This window comes from Hippocampus guttulatus, chromosome 6 (assembly GCF_054856545.1).
Source record: "Hippocampus guttulatus isolate MCC_2025c chromosome 6, RoL_Hgut_1.0, whole genome shotgun sequence".
Taxonomy (NCBI): domain Eukaryota; kingdom Metazoa; phylum Chordata; class Actinopteri; order Syngnathiformes; family Syngnathidae; genus Hippocampus; species Hippocampus guttulatus.
In genome coordinates, this window is record NC_141266.1 from 7,369,649 (window position 1) to 7,390,937 (window position 21,289).

Sequence of the window (21,289 nt, forward strand, 5' to 3'; positions counted from 1 at the left end):
TCTCTGCCAAATATACTGCATGCATATAACCTAATTTAAATAATACCACCGGATGACCGAGACGCATTCGGCTTGGTGTCTCAGTTAGTGATGCATTTCAGCATCTGCTTTCTGTTCGCTCAATTTTTACCTGTGAGCACCACGCAGTCCTTCAGTGAATCCGGCCCCGAGTGTCAAGAATTGTCTTGAGGTAATAAAAATATATATAATTAAAAATTAAAAAATAGCAGCCAACAACGTTTGGTGATTTTGAAAAAAGAATCATAAAAATGGGGGGGGGGGGGCGGGGGGGGGGAGACACTGAAAACCAATGAAATTCTTTACTGATGCATGTAGAAAGATCAGACTCTTTCATTTAACATTGGCATAATCTATGTTGACATTTGCTGGGAATTAATTCAATTCATTATAAAACTGAACAACAATACATGATTTTTCTATCCATTGACTTTGCGCTTGCGGATATGTTTCATTGAACAGAAAACAAGGTCCTTGGTCTCACACTTACAAGCGATACAGAAATCTGCTGATATTGCATTAAGGGTTGGTGGTACAGTAGTGATCATTCAACGTGCATCATAAATACACTCATCTCAGTTTTCAGAGTGTGTCATCTGAGCCAACAGAAGTGGGGGTTTTTTCCCCAGTAAACAAGCTATCAAAAACATAGTGTTGTGGGACAGAAAGGAGAGAAAAATCTTTTATAAATCAAAACTTTAATCATTCAGAGGTTTACAAATAAAAGAACAACCACATTTTCCAGCACAGCATATTTACATCAACTTGAAATTTAGAATTGTTCACAATATTCAATACACCACTTTATTTTAACATTGCATAGTGCACCGTTGTTTAAATACCTTGCATTATTTAAAGTCCAGGGTAATAAAACAAGGGCATCTTCTGCATATCATATATTAATATTTAATAATCACCAGTCTTGAATGTTACAGGTAGTAAATGGATTGTCAATAATTAGAGATCACACTCAATTCACAATATTTCAAGTATTATTGCCGTATTGATTATTAAGGCGATCATTCGGAAAACAAGCTGATGTGTGTTTAGCGAATAAATCTGTTTTGGGATTCATAGATGGGAAAAAAAGTGACCAAATGATAAAACAAGAGAGGGAAAAAAAGTTAACGAACACTATTATTCCATACTGTATGTAAATTACAGATAACTGTCAGCCAAAGAAAACAATGGAAAAAAAACCTTGAGTTTTCTGCTGAACTTTTAGTTTTGGTGTTCCTTTTTTGCCCAGTCTTGCCATCCACCCGGGTAATGCTGAACACTGGAATAGGGGACAGAATGAGATAGTGAAATGAGGGGTGGGGAGAGAAGTCATGGGTTATAAATACATTTTTTCCCCCTTTAGATAGTACAGTAGTAACATTGTGTTGGCATTTGTGAACAACTGGTTGACAATGGGAACTGTGAGCATAGAACGTAAAACTTCTCCAACTCCTCCAACTCCTCCAAATTATGGTAAACTCAATTGAGATAGAAAGAGCGTATGAAACCAAGTTTCTCGGATTAGTAATAGACTCAAAACTATGTTGGAAGCCACATATCGATAACGTAAAAAGAAAAATAGCCAAAAACGTAGGGATCCTCTACAAAACACAAGGATTATTTAGCACAAGGAAGTGCTAAATAAGAGATCTTTGTACACATTATACACTTCATTATTATTACCATATATGACCTACTGTGTGGAAATATGGGGAAATGCCTGCAAAACAAACACACTCCCTATTCTCAACCTACAAAAAAAAGCAATTCGAATTATTAATAGATCAAAATATACGGAACCCACAAATCCACTATTTATCAAATTAAATACGATGAAATTTTATGACCTGGTTGACTTTAAAATCGCCCAATTAATGTACAAAGCACACAATAACCTGCTCTGCCAAAACATTCAGAAGTTTTTCGAAATTCGAGAAAGCAGCTATGATTTAAGAGGTACCAACTTATTCAAAAAACTCAAAACAAGAACAAACATCAAGCAAAGAAGTGTATCTATCAAAGGTGTTAATCTGTGGAATAATCTCGAAACGGACCTGAAAATGAGTAAATCGCTTGCTGAGTTCAAAAACAAATTCAAAAAAATAGTACAAACAACCTACATCAATCAGAGTTAAAATGATAAATTCAAAACATTAAATATAATGATAAATCAGAACTAAGTTGATAAATAGAGAAAGGTATATAAATATCCATTATGAATACAAGAGAAAATTGACACAAGAGTGTCAGGGTGTGGAAGTATATAATCCCGATACAAACCAAAAGTTGTAAAAATATCACGGTTAAGGGTAAAGTATGAGCCTTAATGGAGACTTCTTTCTTCTTACTTTTTTCTTTTCTGATTGATATAAAAATGATTTATTAGATACAATCACATAACGGGGTAGGACTAGATAAGTTTTTTACTTCTTCTTACTCCCTTGAACATAATAACTGTGTTGAATGTTGAAATTTCTTTCTTTTTACTTTTTTTATCTACCTTATTTTCTGTCAAATTATTACTGTATATATGTTTTATGTTCAATAAACAAACAAACAAACAAACAAACAATTGCTCCCTGACAAGTTGTGTCTTTAATATAATATCGTGTGTTTGTTGTACTCTATGTCAATGTTGTGACAGTTGAAATCAAATGGTCAAATTCTGTGCAATGCATTTAGGAGCTACAATGTCTTAGCTTTAATCATAAGAGTTGAGTCTTTTTTTTTTTAATACATTAGTAGTATGTAAGTAAAGCAAGCATGGTGGAGAAAATGAACACTTCCTGAAATAATTACCGGGTGCAATGTTTTCATTGAGATTATAGTGCAAGATAAGATCAGTAACATTTAACCTCCTTGTTCTAATAACAATTTCAGGTTCCAAGGAGTCACACTCAGTTCCATTAACATCCAGATTTTCCAGAATTCTGCAACACAACTAAGGAGTCTTACTCTTTGTATCCAAGTTCGGAGGCCATGTCAAGTGCATTCTTGCTCCTGATACCTGCCAGGCAGGTGAACACAATGTTGTCTATCTTCTGCGGTATCTCACCACCATACTTCTCATTGAACTCTTCCGGATCTAGCTGCAGAGCTGTGTTCACCTGACCCACTGCGAAGATGTGAATACACAAATGTTATTCTCAATGTTTGGCAACTGATGGAATGAGAACCCAAATGTAAGTGATAAACCTATTTTGGGTGAGCCACGGACAAGTAGTAAAAAATTGCAGGGGGTGGATTTCCAATGGCTCTGACATACTTAGATACATTTTGAGGTTACGAACGGCACACAATAAACTGAATTGCTGGAGGGGGCGCAAGAAGGCATGCTGGGTTACTCATCGTTTTTACATTGACGATGACACTGGATGGATGGATGTTTCATTTTTATGGGCCAGAAGTGTTTTTCATATTAATAATTACTATCATTGTGACTTTACTAATACATTAGCGTGGCCTGGTGGTCCAGTGGTGAGCGCGTCGACCTCACAGTGCAGAGATCGTGGGTTTGATCCCCGCTCTGGCCTCCCTGTGTGGAGTTTGCATGTTCTCCCCGGGCCTGCGTGGTTTTTCTCTGGGTACTGCGGTTTCCTCCCACATTCCAAAAACATGCATGGAAGGCTGAATGAAGACTCAAAACCAGCACTGATTTTTTGATTGGGAGGAATGTCGGCGCCATTTGACTGTCGTTGCTGGACATCCCCGGGGCGCTTGTGTCTTGCGCCTGAAGTAGGCAGCATTTTCACAGCCCCGCTTTGTTCAGCAAAAAGGTCGGTGCTGATGGACAGTCTGCGACTGGATGGATGCATGGATTGAGGAGCCGACGATGAGAAGAAAGGAGCGTCAGCGCAGAGCGCCGATGCGTATGTGGAACTGGGAGTCGCAGCTTGGAATTGAAGCGGACTTAAATGGGACAGGAGAAGAGAGCCAATCTCTCTTTTTCGTTAATGGATGCTCCAGCTTCTTGTTGCTTTCAAGCTTAGCTTGTAGCAGACATGTGCACATTGCAGCATGACGTCTTTGATCCACTGGTGAAAAGGACACTTTGATTCTCTCCTCTTTCATCTATAACTGCTTCAGACAACAAAGTGTATGCAGGAAAGTGGTTAAGATTGCACGATTGTCTGTGTCTCATGTGTTGTTTTGTATTATTTTGTCATTTTTTAACTTTCTTTTGATGGCGGCGCGGACACCCGTAGCAGCTCCTCTTGTTTTATGTTGTCTTGAGAGGGAAGAAATTTCATCTGTGCTGTATGTGCACATTTGACAATAAAGTTGTATCCAATCCAATCCAATCCAAAATTGTCCCTAGGTGTGAGTCTAAGCGCGGATGGTTGTTTGTCTCTATGTGCCCTGCGATTGACTGGCAATCGGTTAAGGGTGCCCCCCGCCTACTGCCCGAAGACGGCTGGGATAGGCTCCACCCCCCCTCCCCCCGCGACCCTTGTGAGGATAAAGTGGATCGGAAAATGGATGGATAATATCTTAGCATAGGTTTGTAATAGACTTCGGTTGCGCTCTGAGTTTTGAACAAATTTGGGCTATATCGCCGTCTACAGAGTGGAGCTTTGTCGAAAACTGAGGAACCCCACTACAGTGAAATAGTTAACATCTCCAGTTGGACTGCCTTTTATTTGGAAAATAACATAAATTAATTTTGATAGGCCTGCTTTAGACATGTCATTACTTGTGTGGTAATGATATATTCAGTATTTGCTACACCTCTGGCCCATTCTGGGGTTCCCACACGAGGGGTGTGCCAATTTGATATTGATGTGGCTATCGGTCCAATATCAGCCCCCAAAACTGTATCGGATTCTTCCGGTCTACATAAAAAATCTCTGATATTAGCAATCATATACAAGCGTCCTTTCCAGACTCCGCAGTCCTTTCCAAACTCCGCTCCTGCTCTTATATAATTTATGCAACCCAAGTGTTTTAAATAAATCTGTTATATTTTATCATACCTACAGTTGCTGACTATCATTCTTTGTTTGAATAGTACCACGTAATCGAGTCTAACATTTCATACAAAAAAAAATACATTAAAGCATGTGTCATTCCTGCTGATATCATATCTGACGATATCGTATTGGAGAGTACCTGAGGGCACAATATTGGTATTGTATCTGGAGTGAAAAAAGTTGTATTGGGACACCCCTATCTCAGACAGCATTCGGTAAGAGAACGTTTAATTGCTTCACACACGAGCTTCATGTTTATTTTGTAACAAACATGGTGCAGCTCAGCCTCTGGCTAGAGACTTTATGGCTAGATATACGTATTTGAGATACAGTCATTAACTAAATAAAGTGTTCCATTTTATATGTTAAGATGCAGTCATTAAATAAATAAAATGTTCCATTGTATATGTTAAATTGTGTGATGTTATGAATGAGAGGCAGTGTTAAAAATTCAACTACACTTGTAAGCGTATGCGCACTAAATTGTCGATGGAGGGGCAGTGGGTGCCATATAAAATTTAGCCTCGGGCGCCACGTTGTGGCTTGGATCCATTGGACCATCCACGGTCCACGTCTCTGTTACAAATAATTTCAATTATGGGAAATCAACACTTACAGGGGATGTTAATTGCGCCAGGGATGGAGCCGTATTCTCTGAGCTCCCATGGCTCTCTGACATCGATAATGACAGACTTCCCACCGGCCAAGAGCTTCTTCAACTGCTCATAAGACACATCCGAGCTCGGTGGCACCGAACTGAATCTGCGGCAACCCAGCCACGACTCTGGAGCTGAAGGACAACCAAACAACTTGCCACATATTGGAAATGCATGAGACAAAATTATTGTGGGTTGGGGTTTTTTTTGTCATGTACGTGCACCAAAACTGAGTGAACTGTTAATAGAGGAATGTAAAAAAAAAAAAAAAGCTTAACGTGACTGAATTCCGAAAACTATGACAAATTGTTCTTCAAATTCACTTGAACATCTCTACTTATGCCCACTTCAACCTTTGAAAATACCAAAGCAATCACCACATTAATTTGAATCTTCTGGGCATCGACCGGTAGCTTGTTCGTCCCATAGATGTACACTATAGAGAAAAAGCTAGAAAAAAAGACAACCAATCATCACCAAATTAATGCCCACATGCCCATCCGTGCCCACAATAATCTCTGAAAATATAAAAACAATCACCCCAATATTTTGGATTTTATGGTCATCAAGTGTTTTCCTCTTCTCTAAAAACATTTCAGCGTGATTTTATGTCATAAACCTACAACCAATCGCCACAATACACGTGGACATCACTAACTAACACTACGCCCACGTCAATGAAAATATCAAAACGATCGCGCTTATCTCAACTCCACACAGTAAGGGCGGAGCAGGGATCGAACCCTCAACCTCTGCAGTGTGAGGTCGACGGGCAAACCACTGGCCCACCGGGTCGCCCGCTTAGTGTCCATATAATCCAAAATACTCAGGCAACTGTCCATATTTTCGGAGATCAACGTGGGCATGTGTTGACATGTGCACATGAAATTTGGTGGCAATTGGTCGTAGTGTTCTAACATTGACACACGTTACGATTTTTTTACACGCACATTAAGCATTTTTAAGACTGTTCCCTGTTGACAACGCATAACAGGACACTCACTTGTGTCAAGACCATGAGTGTTGACAAAACCTGCCAGGTGGATTCGGCTGCTTGGGACCAAGGCACGATGAAGGACGTTACTGTCCCACAATAGTCGTGGGGCGACTCTGGAAAATCTCACGCACATTCGGAGAGCCATATGCAATAAGCAGCGTCTATAAAAAGACGAATTTCGCTTACAAAACACAAACACATTACTAACTGCGAGCTGAGCATGCGCATCCGCGCAGAGTACGAATCGCGTAGAGGACCAAAGAAAAGAGCACCACACCGTTTATGATCCTTACAACTTTAAACAGTTATATATCCACTATATAACTGGGTGCGTACTAAAATAGTGCATGATATGATTTATTAAATAATCTCGAAATACAGAAAAATCTAAAATTAAATGATAATGTTACTCAGAGAAGCCACTGCGCATTTCTACAAATGTGGCTCGTAACTTGATGAGTTGGCGTTTGAATGAAAACTTTGAATGGAACGCGTATTAAATTATTCTTTACTTTTCCGCCCATTTTATAAATCTTTAAAATTGGTGAGACAGTCAAACTACTTTCACAGAGACTTCCACTTTTCGGATGGGCGTTGAATGCAACACTACCGATTGCCATATTGCTTCCGAGTGCGTCACATGTTTACGTATTTGGATTGCTCGTTGATGCTATAAACTCTGGCAGCATTTAGTCAAGGTTAACAGTGGATGTATCTTGCTTACGTGTTATTCCACGTGTTCGGCTTTAGTTCTCAATACCTTTGTTTCCAAGCATATAGAAAGAAAACAGTTAGTTGCATTATTTGTGGCGGAAGCTTGTGGCTCGCCTATTTGCTAGCCAAGGAGAGTTAGCATCACTGGTCTTTGCTCACACTGTCCATCATTGGGACACAAAAAAATAAAGAGGTGAGTTCCTTAAGGCTCATGAATACCGAGTTTAATAAGCAAAGGGTCACTTCGTACATCTTGGGCATTAATCTTGGCTATTATATGCTTTAAAACTCATCTTAAAACTCATTATTTGGCTTTTGACTCAGAATGAGACTTGATTTTTTGGTTTGACTGTTTTTGTGCTTTCTGCTGTCTTCTTTATTCATTTGTTGTTTTATTGTTTGTTGCTGTATGAATTATTTTTGGCCTATGTACATTACATTGTATACAGCGGTGGTTCTATAAAGTGCTCTACAAGTACAGTTGAGTTGAGTTTAATTCAAATTGTGCTAATTAGGATCGGTAAGTGACCTTATTTTCTGAAGCACTTGGTGAATGCCGCAAATTAAATTTATGTTCCAGCCGAACAGAAAGTAATATGTAATGCAGTATACAGTATCTTGAATATTATCCAGATATCCGTTGTGAGCATGGATTAACTAGGAAGATTCTTTAATTAGTTAGATTTTTAAATGTTCTATTATATTGAAGTATTTTAGATTCATCGTTTGTATGTTTAAATGTCAAGAGGGTCAAGAGTCAAGAGGTAAATTGCTGTGGTGGACGTTGAAGATTCTTTAATTAGTTAGATTTTTAAATGTTCTATTATATTGAAGTATTTTAGATTCATCGTTCGTATGTTCAAATGTCAAGAGGGTCAAGAGTCAAGAGGTAAATTGCTGTGGTGGACGTTATGTACCAATTCTCAAGTTCTACACATTGTTTTTGTTGTCTGACATGACAAGTAAGGCTGGGTAATATGGTTTTCCAAATACAGTAAATCGCAGGTTTTGTTTTCCTCTCTACCAAAAATCTACCCACCACTTCACTTATATAACTTTTTTTTCTTTGTGCAATTTTATTTCCAAACATTAGCTTTACTCACTTTATCCAGAAATTATAGTGTTGTTTTTTTCTCTCTATAATATTATACTAAATGTTTCCATCGATGATCTGAATCCCTTATATTCTTGAAAAAAAATCATATTTGTCAAAACACGTATGTAGACATGATTACTAATAAATAAACAGAAAAAATGATTAACAAAATAACATCAAATGACCTGTCTGGCTCCATTTATTTGTATTTTGCGAAAAAAAAAATACCACAAGCAGGTGACCTCTGCACAATATATGTGGCATGGATGCACATACTGTCAGTCAGTCAGTCAAGTTTCCAACATATTAATCATGCACTGTTTTTGCAATGTATAAATGGACACTGTCTTTGGCATTGTTAAGCGCAACTGGCTCCGCAATATCCTATTGCTTTTTTGTCATATAGAACCTATTGTTGAAATGATTACTCATGTTATACAAATGCTTATTAACAAGAATTCAAGTCACCAGTTGCTTTTTTTTTCTTCCTGACAAATAGTCACTTAACATTTTGGAAAAGTCACTAAATATAGCAACAAATGTTTTGACACTGACTATACTTTTGCAAATCCGCTCCACTCTACTGCCACCCATGATGTCAGCGTAAGCTGCGCATGTTAGTGGGGATACACTTTGAACTGTGGAATCCGTTTAATTAAAACATACCGGTATATATAATAAAAATCATCCTGGTGTGAAATACTCTATAAAATTAATCACCCAGCCCCAATGGCAAGGGGAAAACAGCAATTTAGTACAATGTGCTTGTTTTGTGTCATAATGTCAATCTTAACCTGCAGAGTTCCAAATGCGCCTTAAGGAGCCCCTGCCCTTGACAGCCGCCAACATGACTAAGCGGACAAATAAACCTCGAAAACCTCGAGATGACGAATCATCAGATGAAGTCAGTGGTAAGTCACTTCAGTACAACATGTGTTTTTCTTTTTTTTGTTTGTTTTTTAAATAACTGATTATTGGCGATGCTTATTCGACTGTTTATGGGTTTGGGGTACAAAATATAATGAATATTTGATTAATGCCATGAAAAAAAAAGATTCTGCAAACAAATGAGTCATTTTCAGCCATCTCGTTACCTATGCGTCCCGCATCCTAGACGCATAATTTTCCCACGGGACGCACAGTTCCAAATAATGTGCGTTTTTGGGACGCAAGGAAATTTCTCAGTCAAAACAAAACAAAACAAAAAAAGCTACGGTACATCTTTTTTTCCAGCAACGATTGCAGTTTGATCATCACCGCCATTGTTGTTTTGATCTCGCGTGACGAGATTTCCGTTCTCGCGAGACGGGATTGGCGAGATCGGCCTTCACCTCACGGGAAGCAGACGATTGCCAAGTTGTGTAATGTTAAAACAAGTGTTTTGCGAACCAGTGTTGCGAAAGTTTATTGCCGAGATATCACAGAGGAAGCAGCTAAAGTTGGATAGCTTTTTGCGATGATAAATTGACTTTGAGAAGGCTTGCATCATTGGAAGCAGAGTAAAGAAAGGAGAATTTATGAAATCAAAGGCTGAACCATGGGATGAAATAAGAATCTATTTCCCAGCAAATCTTGTATGCCTGAATTATTTACATTTTTGCAGCATTTGTTTGTAAGAAATAAACCTATTATCAGTGTATATTGTTGTTGTTTGTGTTATTATCATATGCAATTGAATAAGTAGACCATTTCAGAATTCGAAATTTGGGACTCATACTTTATGATCAGCGAGTCCCTGGGACTCGCAGGGCTCAAACTGTAAAATTTTCACTGCATTTTTATCATTTGGTTGATCAGTTCACTTTTCACAAATGAAATATACTCGAAGTAGTGGTAAAAAAAATGAGTTTGTTGTTGCAATGTCTTGTTCACATGTTATGTATTTTAGTGTCACCATTGTAGAGGAGTTGTTGTTTCTAGTAGTGTATGGTGAATGTTTTTGATGCTTTTGTTTTTTGTGAATTTGGCACCCTTAGGTCCAATGTTAGTGAAATTATGATACTCTGGTTGGGCCTTGTTTGAATTTGGACCATTACGGTTCTTTGATTCAATTCCATTTCCTAACATTTCTCAATTTTGATTCTTTAAAAAAAAAGTCAGCTAAATGGAGATATTTTGGGGGTGAAATCATGTTAACCTCTGCTTTTTAATTTCATGAACTTTTTGCTGTGTGTGAAATTTACAATGAGTTACCTTTCATCCAGTCTATTCATGTCAAACCTATGAACATGATCTTTTCACAAGAGAACTTTATTTTTGAGAACCTCAAGAAAATACACTCATGCAACACAATTCATACACAAAGCATGTTATTGAACACCCATTGAAGTGCTAACCTAGTGTTTTTATTTAGAGGTAAAAAAATATACATGACAGACACAAAGCTGCATTTAATGGACATGTAAGGACACTCTGTATACTGTATTTACAGTATTCGTGTAAGCCAGAGGTGTCAAACTCCAGTCTGCAAGACTTAGAAGTTTAAGATGTTTCCCTCCTCCCACACACCTGATTCAAAATGACAAGCACTCCACTATGCAGAAGACTGGCTTGTTTAAAAAATATATTTTATTATTATTTTTAAACGAAGTTCAGCAAACCTTTAAATGCAACCGAACCGACCTAGTGGAGGGTGACGGCCGCCACCGTGGGGTCCCACTGGGCACCCCAGCTGGCGAGATCCACGTGAAGGGTCCGATGCTTGTATAGAGTTGCTGCCAAGAGTGCCTGGTAGGATGGAGCAGCAGAGCTGGGTGGGAATAGGAGTAGCCCGAGGGCTTAGGCATGCAGACTCGCTGAGCATGCGCATTTGCGCATGACTTGGTGCAAACAATTTTTTGAAACAAGGTACTTTTTATCACTAGTACATACATTTTTAACATTAGTTAGACATGAAATATAATTTTTTATAAGCATCTAGGTATGTGCATACATCTGTGATTTATATTTTTTATTTATACCTGTATTTTATTTTTTTTTCTGAATCCATGTACAATGCGGTGGGTCGATTTTATAGTGCGGTTACTCAGTGCAATACATGCCATTTCTGATTCTATGGTTATCACACGAGTACCCTTCTGTGGTGGCTTCATAAAAAGTCAAAGAAAACTGATAATATTAAAGAGTATACTAGTAGATAATTTCAGGTGATTTTATGCTCATTTTTGTCTGTTTTTCAAAGTTTATTTTAATGTTCTACGTTTCTGATGCAGGGTTGACTTGCCAACATGTGACGAAGGCAGTGGACTTGAGCTTGGTGAAGAAATCTGTGTTGTCCAGCTTGTGGTTGGTGTGTTCTGAGTGCCTGAAGGAAAGAACCATGATCAAGAGTGAGCCAGCAGCATTTCAAGACATCGTAGTTTGCCTCAAGTGTGGTTTCCAAGTAAGACTTCCATCAGACACACACTGGAGAGACTGACGAGTCCCCCCCCATATATTTACCACTTCTAAAGCGTCTTCTTTTCGCCACTGACCATTTTCGACTCCTCGGTCCGCCATTGCTTTTTGCACTTGTCCTGTTGAATAATTGTGACATTGGTTGTCTTTCGAGGACATGAAGGTTGAATGAGCGCTACCCGAACGTCCATACTGCAGTCACATTGAATGCATATCCGATTTACTTTATGTCCACCAAGGAAAGGGGGCTGGGTTGGATTTGAAAAAAAAAATGGAATAGTACTGTTCAGATTAACATGAAAATATCAGATGCATGTCATGTATGGGCAAAAAAATCTGAATTGACCTGCAGTGTGAACATGGCCTCAGAGACATAATTACTGGAGATTGGACTCTCTGTTTTTGAAAGTTTCAACATATGCCGTTTAGTTGCTATGACTAGCGTGCAGTGAACTCAGTTAGTGCCACACTTACTGTTTTTCATTCGATTAGTTTATATTTATAGCCTACAAGTTTTTGAACAATGACTTTACTCCTGCATTAGTGTGGGTCAATCCAAACTCAGGCTGCTATTACTGCCTACCTATTTAATTTGTTAGTGACCTGTATTTTAATGGTAAAGAATCAAAACAAAGCGTTCCTTATTCTCCACTCACGATTTATGCACACTGCTTTGCAAATACAGTATATATGGAGCACTGATATTAAAACTGTTCAGTATTTGGAATTGTTGATCGTGGTCTCATGTGCTGATCAGTGTGGGGACGTAACGTTTTGGTGGGCCTTCGTGGATTTCAAATTAGGTCCCAGTACTCTTTAAGTTGAAGTCGACATGCTTCGAGTTTAACTCACAGCATGTCAGAAAAAGAGCTAAAATGTTGATCCGTCCGGTCTCCATTATTGTCTTGTATTGCTTAAAACACAAATATGATAATAATTATAATAATAATAATAATCATAATATAAAAACACCTCAGTATCAGCCTCATGACAGCCCATCTGGAGTTTGCCTAGGAAACCAGAGGCACTCTGAGAACATGAGAGACAAAATCTTCTGGTCAGATTAGACAAAAATTGAACTGTAAACTGTGAGTGCTAGACAACATGTCATCTCGTAAGGCTAAGGCCATGCCCGCAATGATGCATGTTTTTCAGCAGCCGTAATTGGAGACTTGTCAGGAAGAGTAAGGAATTCAGCAGTTTAAAGAGACATCTTGGATGAAAACCTATTTGACTCGAGACTGGAGTGACCCTCGGCACACAGCCAAGATATCAAAGAGGTGCCTTCAGGACAGCTCTGTGAATGTCCTTGAGTTTCCCTGCGCCATACTCAAATCGGAATGTGGAACTGGCTGTGCATCCTACCTGATGGCGCTTGAGAGCTGCTCCAAAGAAAGAATGAAAGCAGATCTTCATACTACTGCATGGAAGTGTTGTTTCTGTGCTATCATTTTAATAACATGCAGCGTATAATTTTTACAGGGGTGTAACCACTCAGGGATTGAACATGCTGTCAAGCACCACCGAGATTTCCATCCCGAGTCTCATTGCATCACCATAAGCTTGAGCACCTGGAAAGCCTGGTGAGAAACCTTCCAAATTCAGGCAAAATGCTCACACAAGATCGAAATGACTTCTTTTCAACTGTCATGACAAATTCTACAAAATGTCGTATTGAAAATGCCATTTTTCGTTGTTGCAGTTTCTTTGGAAATTTCTCTGTATTTGTTGTTTTAGTTCGTGTCAGCTGAGACAAGTTCAGCGATTCTTCGTCAATGCTTTTGAAAACATTTATGTGGGGGTTATCAGGCCTGAGGATTTCACGGTAACGATCGTTTCCGGTAGCGTGTCGTTTCCGTGGGATCATTTGTATGGTACCGAAAAATCGTTTCCCATAAAAATCACGCACACTAGTTGACTGTATGCGATACAATCTCTCCTGTGTGATCGTGATTTCACTGTGCCTGAACGTGTGCTTGTGGTGTGGAGTGTGAATGCTTTTCTTCTATTCTACTTTCGTTTTGTTTTTATTAAGTGGGGGGGGGGGGGTGGGGGGACAGAACATTCTGTGCCCATGCGGGTTGCTATTTCAGTCTGCACACTGAGAAAGCACGTGGATGATGGACAGAGATGGCGGCGAAAAAAAACACCAAAAGTTGTATTAGTTACGACATTTAAGAAATGGGAATGCCAGTCAGATATATTTCTTTATAATCATCCGAAGAAGGGCATATTTGTTATTTTTTTGTTAACTTTTCTTTTGATGGCGGCGCGGACACCCGCAGCGGCTCCTCTTGTTTTGTGTTGAGAGGGAAGAAATTTAATCTGTGCTGTATGTTCCACATACAGTACATTTGACAATAAAGTTTATCCAATCCAATCCAATCCAATATTTCCAAGATGACGTGTGATGTATGCACAAAACACGGAAGAGAAATACGATGGGAGGCACGATTCAGAGGCAAGTACCGGTACTTGAAGTTGGTCATTAGATCTAAAGGCTAATCGCTATAAAAAAGTATTATTAAACAGTCTTAGTTATTCTCTAATTTACTAGTTGTAGACATGGTCACTTTATGAATAAAACATTCGGCACAGGGGGTAGTAATACTCATGTTAACTGTCGGTAGGCCTAATGATGACGTGTGGTCGATTATTTGGTCGAATTGAGAGTAGATTACACAGTACATCGTCTTGGGGTTGCAAAGAGGACGTCAAGCCATATCAATACTATTAGTCTATATATAGTAATAAGGTCATTTTTAAAAGACTCATCACGTGATTTTAATCATTCAATTCCTATTACATGCTTTTGTATTAATAAAGGAGGTGAGTAGCCATTGATATGTTTATTTACATCAATAGTACACATACACATATTATCATGTTAACAGTGTCAGGTTTACTTGTGGCCCATGGTATATAGCCAGGACTGAAGTATTGTGTACACATACATTATGTGTTACTAATGGCCATAGTATTTCATAGTAATTGATATATTAATGATTACTAGCAAGTTAATCTTTGCAGTGTGAGACTGGAAAAAATACTCAGATTTTGTGGTATGCTGTATTCATGATGCCAAATGAGTACAATAAAAGTGTTAAGCAACATATTTTTATCCAAATATTCTATTGAATAAACCTGGAGTACACACCTGCTGATGTAATTGTGTTCATTGTTAATGCATAATTTTCAAACATCTGCCCTTGAAAGATTTTTCTTTTGAGTATCAAAATTCTTGATTATGAATATCAGTCAAAATAGATAAATGGGTTCCCATGATGAATATATACGGAACCCAAAATTAGTTACAGTGGTTTCCCATTGGATAACCTAACGGAACTGAAAAACAGATTGTTAATTTCTGAAATCCTCAGGCCTGGGTTATTGAATTATAAAGTAGCTCAGTAAGAGTTTTTTTTTTTGTCTGACTACTCCTTTTTTAACAGGTGTTTTGAATGTAATGAGGAGCTCTCCACTCACTGTAACAAAAAGGTGTTGGCCCAGACTCTGGATTTTCTACAGAAGCACTCTGTCAAGGTGACATCAGGTAGGGCACCACAAGTGCTGCACATAATTACAAACAATCTTGTTGCAATTTCATCAATGCTAAATTTGTCGCTGTCAAATGTATTCATAAACACCACTCAAACATGGGAACAATTCCCTAAATTAAAGACAAGGACCTTTAACAATGACAATCTATATTCATAATCAAATGCAGTCATTCTATATCAATTATATGAGGCACATGAATTTTCCTAATACTGTACTATAAATATGACACTGTCACTGGATAGTGTCAAGATGCCGAACAGATTTCCAGAGTTGATGAACAATAATTAATGATTAATGCGTACGTGCGCGTGTGTGTGTGTATACAGTGTGTATATATATATATATATATATATATATATATATATACAATATATATGTATGTATGTACACGTATATCCATCCATCCATTTTCCAATCCAGGTTTATCCTCACAAGGGTCGCGGGGTGGGGGGGGGGGGGGTGCTGGAGCCTATCCCAGCTGTCTTTGGGCAATAGGCGAGGGACACCCTGAACCGGATGCCAGCCTATCGCGGGGCACATCGAGACGAAGAACCATCCTGCCATGCACGTTTTTGGAATGTAGGAGGAAACCCACACAGGACTGGGGTGAACAAGCAAACAGCAAACTCCACACAGGGAGGCCAGAGCTGGGATCGAACCCACGACCTCTGCACTGTGAGGTCAAAGCGCTAACCACTCTAATATATATATATATATATATATATATATATATATATATATATAAATTCCTCGTCTCACCCCTCGGGTGGTGTCCGTCCCTCATTCAGCTCGGGTCCTCTACCAGAGGCTAGGAAGCTTGAGGGTTCTGCGCAGTATCCTTGCTGTTCCCAGCACTGGACTGAGATGTCCGATGTTCCCGGGATCTGTTGCAACCACTCATCTAGTTTGGGGGTCACTGCCCCGAGTGCTCCGACCACCACAGGCACGACTGTCACCTTCACCTTCCAGGCTCTCTCCAGCTCCTCTCTGAGCCCTTGGTATTTCTCGAGTTTCTCGTGTTCCTTCTTTCTGATGTTTCTATCACTTGGGACCTCTACATCCACTACAACGGCTTTCCTCTGCCCTTTATCTATGATCACGATATCTGGTTGGTTCGCCATTACCATCTTGTCAGTCTGGATCTGGAAGTCCCACAGCATCTTTGCTCTGTCAGTCTCCAATATATATATTGGAGAATGACATATACAGTGTGTGTGTGTATATACTCACACACACTGTATATGTGTGTGTGTGTGTGTGTGTATATACACGTACACACACATATGCACGTGTGCATATTTATATATAAAAATAAAATTCCTTCAGAGCGATGTGAAAGACTCATTACCAATTCTGGCAAACAGGGGCAATTACTTTTTCACAGAGGGTCTGAGTGGTTTGGATTTTTTTCTTTTTTTTTTGTATTTCCTTGGGTTGTCTCTGAGTGATACTAAAATTGGGTTGGTGATTTGAAACCTTTGTGTGTGATAAATATGCAAAAAAAAAACATTAAAAAAAGCTAAACAGAAATCAATTGGGCGGCAAATACTTTTTCACGGCAAATGAAATCAGCCAAGTCATTGGCATGATTGGCTAACTAATTTTTTTTAGATGGTCCACCCCAAGTCGAGTTTGAAGCATCTCGAAGTGTGTGTCGACCCTAAGATTTGTATTTGCAGAGCTCTGTCCTGTGGTTATACATGCCCACAGTTTGTCATGCAAATACTACGGTGTCCATTTACCAGTGTCCATACACTAACCAGCCATGCACATTGGGGCTGGTCTTGAGTCAGTCGCTCAACCACAGCTGAAGAGTTGCAGGATTGATGCTAAAACTGTCTCCCACTCTCTCTGTACTTGTCGCATGAGTGCACACGTTAGCAGAATTAGGCGCTTGAGTGATACTTCCCGGCTGGGTTCCCTGAAGAATGTGAGCAGCTGTGAGGGGTTCGGCCTCCTCTCTGTTATCCATTGTCTTTCTCACTCTGTCGCTTGTCCCTTGTTCTGTTTTCTGTCTTGCCACCTCTGGGCCTCTGTGCAGCACTAGTAGGATTCACAGTCCTGATCAAATTAGAGAAACTGGATCATTCTCCACAGCTGGAGTGCACAAACTCTTTGGTGTACTTACATTGAGATTTTGTTGAGGAGAGCATTCATTGTCATTATTTAATTGTGAACTATATCACACATTTGCTTTACATTCCAAACTGGGCTAAATTTTTCACTCACAAACTGAAAATAATAATAATAATTTTTCCCAGGCTCCAAAAATACAGATTTAAAAAAAATGTTTTGCCAAGTACCGGTACATGACTAACATGATGTATTGTGCATTATTTTATTAAAATGTGTATATAGCATGCTGTTCCTTCTAAGGCATCAAGGAACACCAATTTTTCAGAACAAACAACAAACAGGACACTGAAGACAAGAAGCACTTTAAGTTCTTTGTTTGCGTGTTTGTTGCAAATGGGCAAATTTCACTTTTTAGACAAAACATCTAAAAAATTATGTCCTATATTCATTTGGATTCTTTTTATTATACAAAATTATCATTACAAAGAAAGAATGTGTTGGATAAGCACTTGACATGTGTAGCATGTAAATTTAAAGGACTTTTGTGGACTGGTGTTATCGTGGATCTATGCTAACCCAGCTATATGTTTTAACTGAGGTGGATTAGCCTACCTACTGTTTTGACTCTTTCAATTACCTGTCACCCTTCCTACCACCCAATTGTCCCACACCCGTTGGCCAAATGGCTATAGAAATAGACAGCTATTATTTTACAAAATAGACTGTTGTTGTCGGTTGAGGAGCTTGTAAAATTGCATTTGAGTCTGAAGGCCAGATTTTTTAGAGAGAGATGTTGTGCTTCTCCCATGCTCCCCAAAACACAAAGGAGCCCTAGCATGGATGTTTTTCAGAATCCACAATGATTTGTTCCAACAGCTCATTGAAGACTAAAAGTCGATTAACTATGCTCTCTCACCATCAAGGTCTTTGGCTCAAGCACCAGAATTCCACTAAAAGGACGGTTTACCTCAGGGAGCTCGACTCTGTCCTACAATGCACCTGGGGTGTCTTTGTGAAATAAATGAATGGGTTCTCAGGAGACATAAAACATTTCCCACCGTAATCCTGTAATTCCGTCTTGTTTCATGGTATTTATTGTAGTGAATAACTGTGTGAATGTTATTTTATGAATTATACTTGATCGGTCTTAATTATAGAAAATATCTGTTGTTAGATTTGAAAACGCTCGCTTCCAAATGATATATTATAAATATTTCCTTCGACTGTCTTAGAGTCATACTTGCTTTGTTTAATGTGTGTTTTTCCCCACCATTAGTCAATTGTAACTTTCAGGACTTGTAAACTATTACTTTTTCTTTGAATTAAAAAATGTTCAACATTTTTTTTTAAATTTGATTTTATATTGTTTAATTGGAATGATTGCTGCTTTTCCACATTTGATACAGTGGTCAAGTAGCCCACAATCGGTGTCCATCAAGTTTCTATTTTGGATAAGTGTGCCAAGGAGTGATATGTTTGTTAGCATTGACTGTCTGACGGATGACTTGTCCTTACTTAATGTGTCTAGACGAGTCATTGGCCAACAAAATGCTTGTTCCCTGGTGGTGCGTTCATGGAGGTAATCAAGGGTGATCCTGTCTTAATTCCCACCATTGCACATGAAAGTAGGCCAGTATGTGCACTTTTTATTTTTATTTTTTGGTCTGTCTGTCTATACTGCCATACAGTCTTCCATACAATCCATAAAAATCTACAGTCAAATATAGTCTTCTCAAATTCCATCATAAGTCTTCTTTTTGAATCAATAAGTCGAAGCAAAATCACAATACTGAGCATTAATTTCACGAAGGTGCACTTAATATATTGGCATGTGTATGGAAAGTAAAACGTCACTGAGCTCGTCTGGCCTCAGATGGCAAGGAAGTAAGCTTTTTATGCCCTGTAGTCACAACAAATTAGTGAATTAATAAGACATTTGGTGTTGCTCGTCCTTCCTCATGACTGCTTGCTCTGCATGAAAGGAGCTGGCTTTGCTCTGCTGCACTGTAAGCAAACATGGAAGCATAAACCTGACTGGCCAAACGATTAGATTGTCATATGAGGAATCATACAAAGTGCATCTCAACATTATTTTTCCGTTTGATGAATTGTTTGCAGTAATTGAGAAATATGCTGTCCATACATACTCCTTATTCATCACTGAACTTGGCGGTAGTAAAAATGGAAGAAAACGTTGTTGCTCTCTCATTGCTGCTAAAAAGGCATTTGCTCCTCTTTACAAAATGCTGGAGTATGTCTTTGGGAATTGAGTCCATTTTTCCCGTAATTATATTAGAGCGCTCCAAGGTCACTGATGTGTTGCTTTATTAATTTTCCTTTTGTTTTTTTTTGTTTTTTTTTTAATCCAAATTTTCTCAAAGTGTAAACAATCCCTATGTTTCTTTGGATATCTCTTGTGTAAGGACGAGCAAGGGAGTGCAAGAGGTGTTGATGTACATGCGTGCATGTGGATGAGTGTGAGTACCGTGCTGCTTTTCTCCACCCTGGGGAAAGGCTCAACTCGAACTGCTCCTGTTGCCCGTACTCGTTGGCTGTGCAAGAAGAGCCAGGTGGTTGTGCTTAGTGCAGCACAGTCAAGCGTGGACATAGCGCATGCTGACATTTTCCATCGTTGATTGCTGCAGGGAGAGAAAAAATCTGCTTTTCCATATGCTTGTACTCATTGCAACCCTTCCCTCCACCCACTACACCCCTCAACTGTCCTCCGCTGCCCCCCCCACCCCCGACCCGCAGCTCCCCCACCCAGTCTCAACCAGATGGCTCCGTGAACATTGTTTACCTTGGGTGACGGTCCCAGATGCAGAGTGTGTCCATAGGCATCCCCATTCCGCCCAGTTAGTTCCCTCGTCCCTCTCCTCCCTCTCAGCTAGTGCCAGTCGCATCTCTTTGACTCAAGCTGCATTAGGGCTGTTGACTCTGTGACCTTCATTCTCAAACACTCACCATAGATAGATAAATAATCTGCTTCTTATAATGTGTTTATTATTTTATTTTTTTTGGGGGGGGGGTAAGTTTGGGTTTTACTTTTTAAAATATCTATTGTGTTATTTTATCAGTGTGTGCCTTGTCCTCTGTGTGCTCCTGCTGCAACATCAATTTCCCTAGTCAGTAGGTTCTGATTCTTATTCTGGAAGAGATGCTCTGTCTTTTCACTGTTGTTCAATTCTCACTTGCACATGTTTTCAATGTCAAATGCAGTTTGGGAAGGCACTATATGTTGGCTACTTCCCTACTTCCACACTGTCTGTTCTGACATATGGGAGTTCCCTTATGGCTCCATGGAATAGCTGGAAACTCCAGATGTTGCCAGCATAGGGGGGGGGGCAGATGTAATTAGTACTACTTAACGGAGTGCGGCAACAGACTGGCATCTCACCAAGCTGAACCTTCAAATTCCAAAAACTATGGAATGGGCCTCAAAAGTATTTTTTCTTGTCAGCGCTTAAAATTTGTCATTCAATTTCAGGCCACATTGAGTCGCAATACTTGGAGAAACATTGAAAAGTCCTGCACAGTCTGTTATTCTCCTAGCAAAATTATTTTTCAAATTATTGTTGTTGTTTTTTTAGAGTAGACATGGTGGATATAGTTTAGTTTTGTTGCTAAATATTTTTTTGTGATTAATCAATAGAATAATAGATTACAAAAATATTCCATAGTGAGAGGCCTACCCAGAATTGTAGGTTACATATTTAAATGATTTTTTTGGGGGGGTTAAATTGACCAACCCATTCTGATGGAACAGGTTCATTACTGTTGGGATGCTTCTATAATAAATCAGCGG

General features: G+C 39.0%; 2 protein-coding genes across 3 annotated transcripts in view; one reads left to right on the forward strand and one right to left on the reverse strand.

The window, feature by feature from the left end:
- Nucleotides 1-697: 697 nt before the first annotated feature.
- Nucleotides 698-6,880, reverse strand: tstd3 (thiosulfate sulfurtransferase like domain containing 3). The gene is made up of 4 exons (XM_086114669.1): nt 6,648-6,880; nt 5,605-5,778; nt 2,974-3,133; nt 698-1,297 (listed from the first exon to the last, which is right to left on the reverse strand). Exons 1-4 carry the CDS (start codon nt 6,784-6,786, stop codon nt 1,240-1,242), a joined length of 531 nt encoding a protein of 176 aa, XP_085970795.1. The 5' UTR covers nt 6,787-6,880; the 3' UTR covers nt 698-1,239.
- Nucleotides 6,881-7,269: 389 nt separating this feature from the next.
- usp45 (ubiquitin specific peptidase 45) overlaps nt 7,270-21,289 on the forward strand; it is a 31,550-nt gene continuing 17,530 nt past the window's right edge. For both annotated transcript variants that reach the window (XM_086114671.1, XM_086114672.1), the window contains exons 1-5: nt 7,270-7,548; nt 9,252-9,362; nt 11,664-11,833; nt 13,330-13,430; nt 15,300-15,400. In XM_086114671.1, coding sequence (XP_085970797.1) covers nt 9,260-9,362; nt 11,664-11,833; nt 13,330-13,430; nt 15,300-15,400 — 475 coding nt within the window. In that variant the 5' untranslated portion in view covers nt 7,270-7,548; nt 9,252-9,259. The remainder of the gene's footprint in view (nt 7,549-9,251; nt 9,363-11,663; nt 11,834-13,329; nt 13,431-15,299; nt 15,401-21,289) is intronic.

Excerpts from the sequence above, each read along its gene's own strand:
- tstd3 (XM_086114669.1), bottom strand. The coding sequence starts at position 6,786 with ATGGCTCTCCGAATGTGCGTGAGATTTTCCAGAGTCGCCCCACGACTA. Across the intron at positions 5,779-6,647 it reads CACTCATGGTCTTGACACAA|CTCCAGAGTCGTGGCTGGGT; the intron begins GTGAGTGTCCTG and ends GTTGTCCTTCAG. Across the intron at positions 1,298-2,973 it reads TCCGAACTTGGATACAAAGA|TGTTCAGCATTACCCGGGTG; the intron begins GTAAGACTCCTT and ends CCCCTATTCCAG.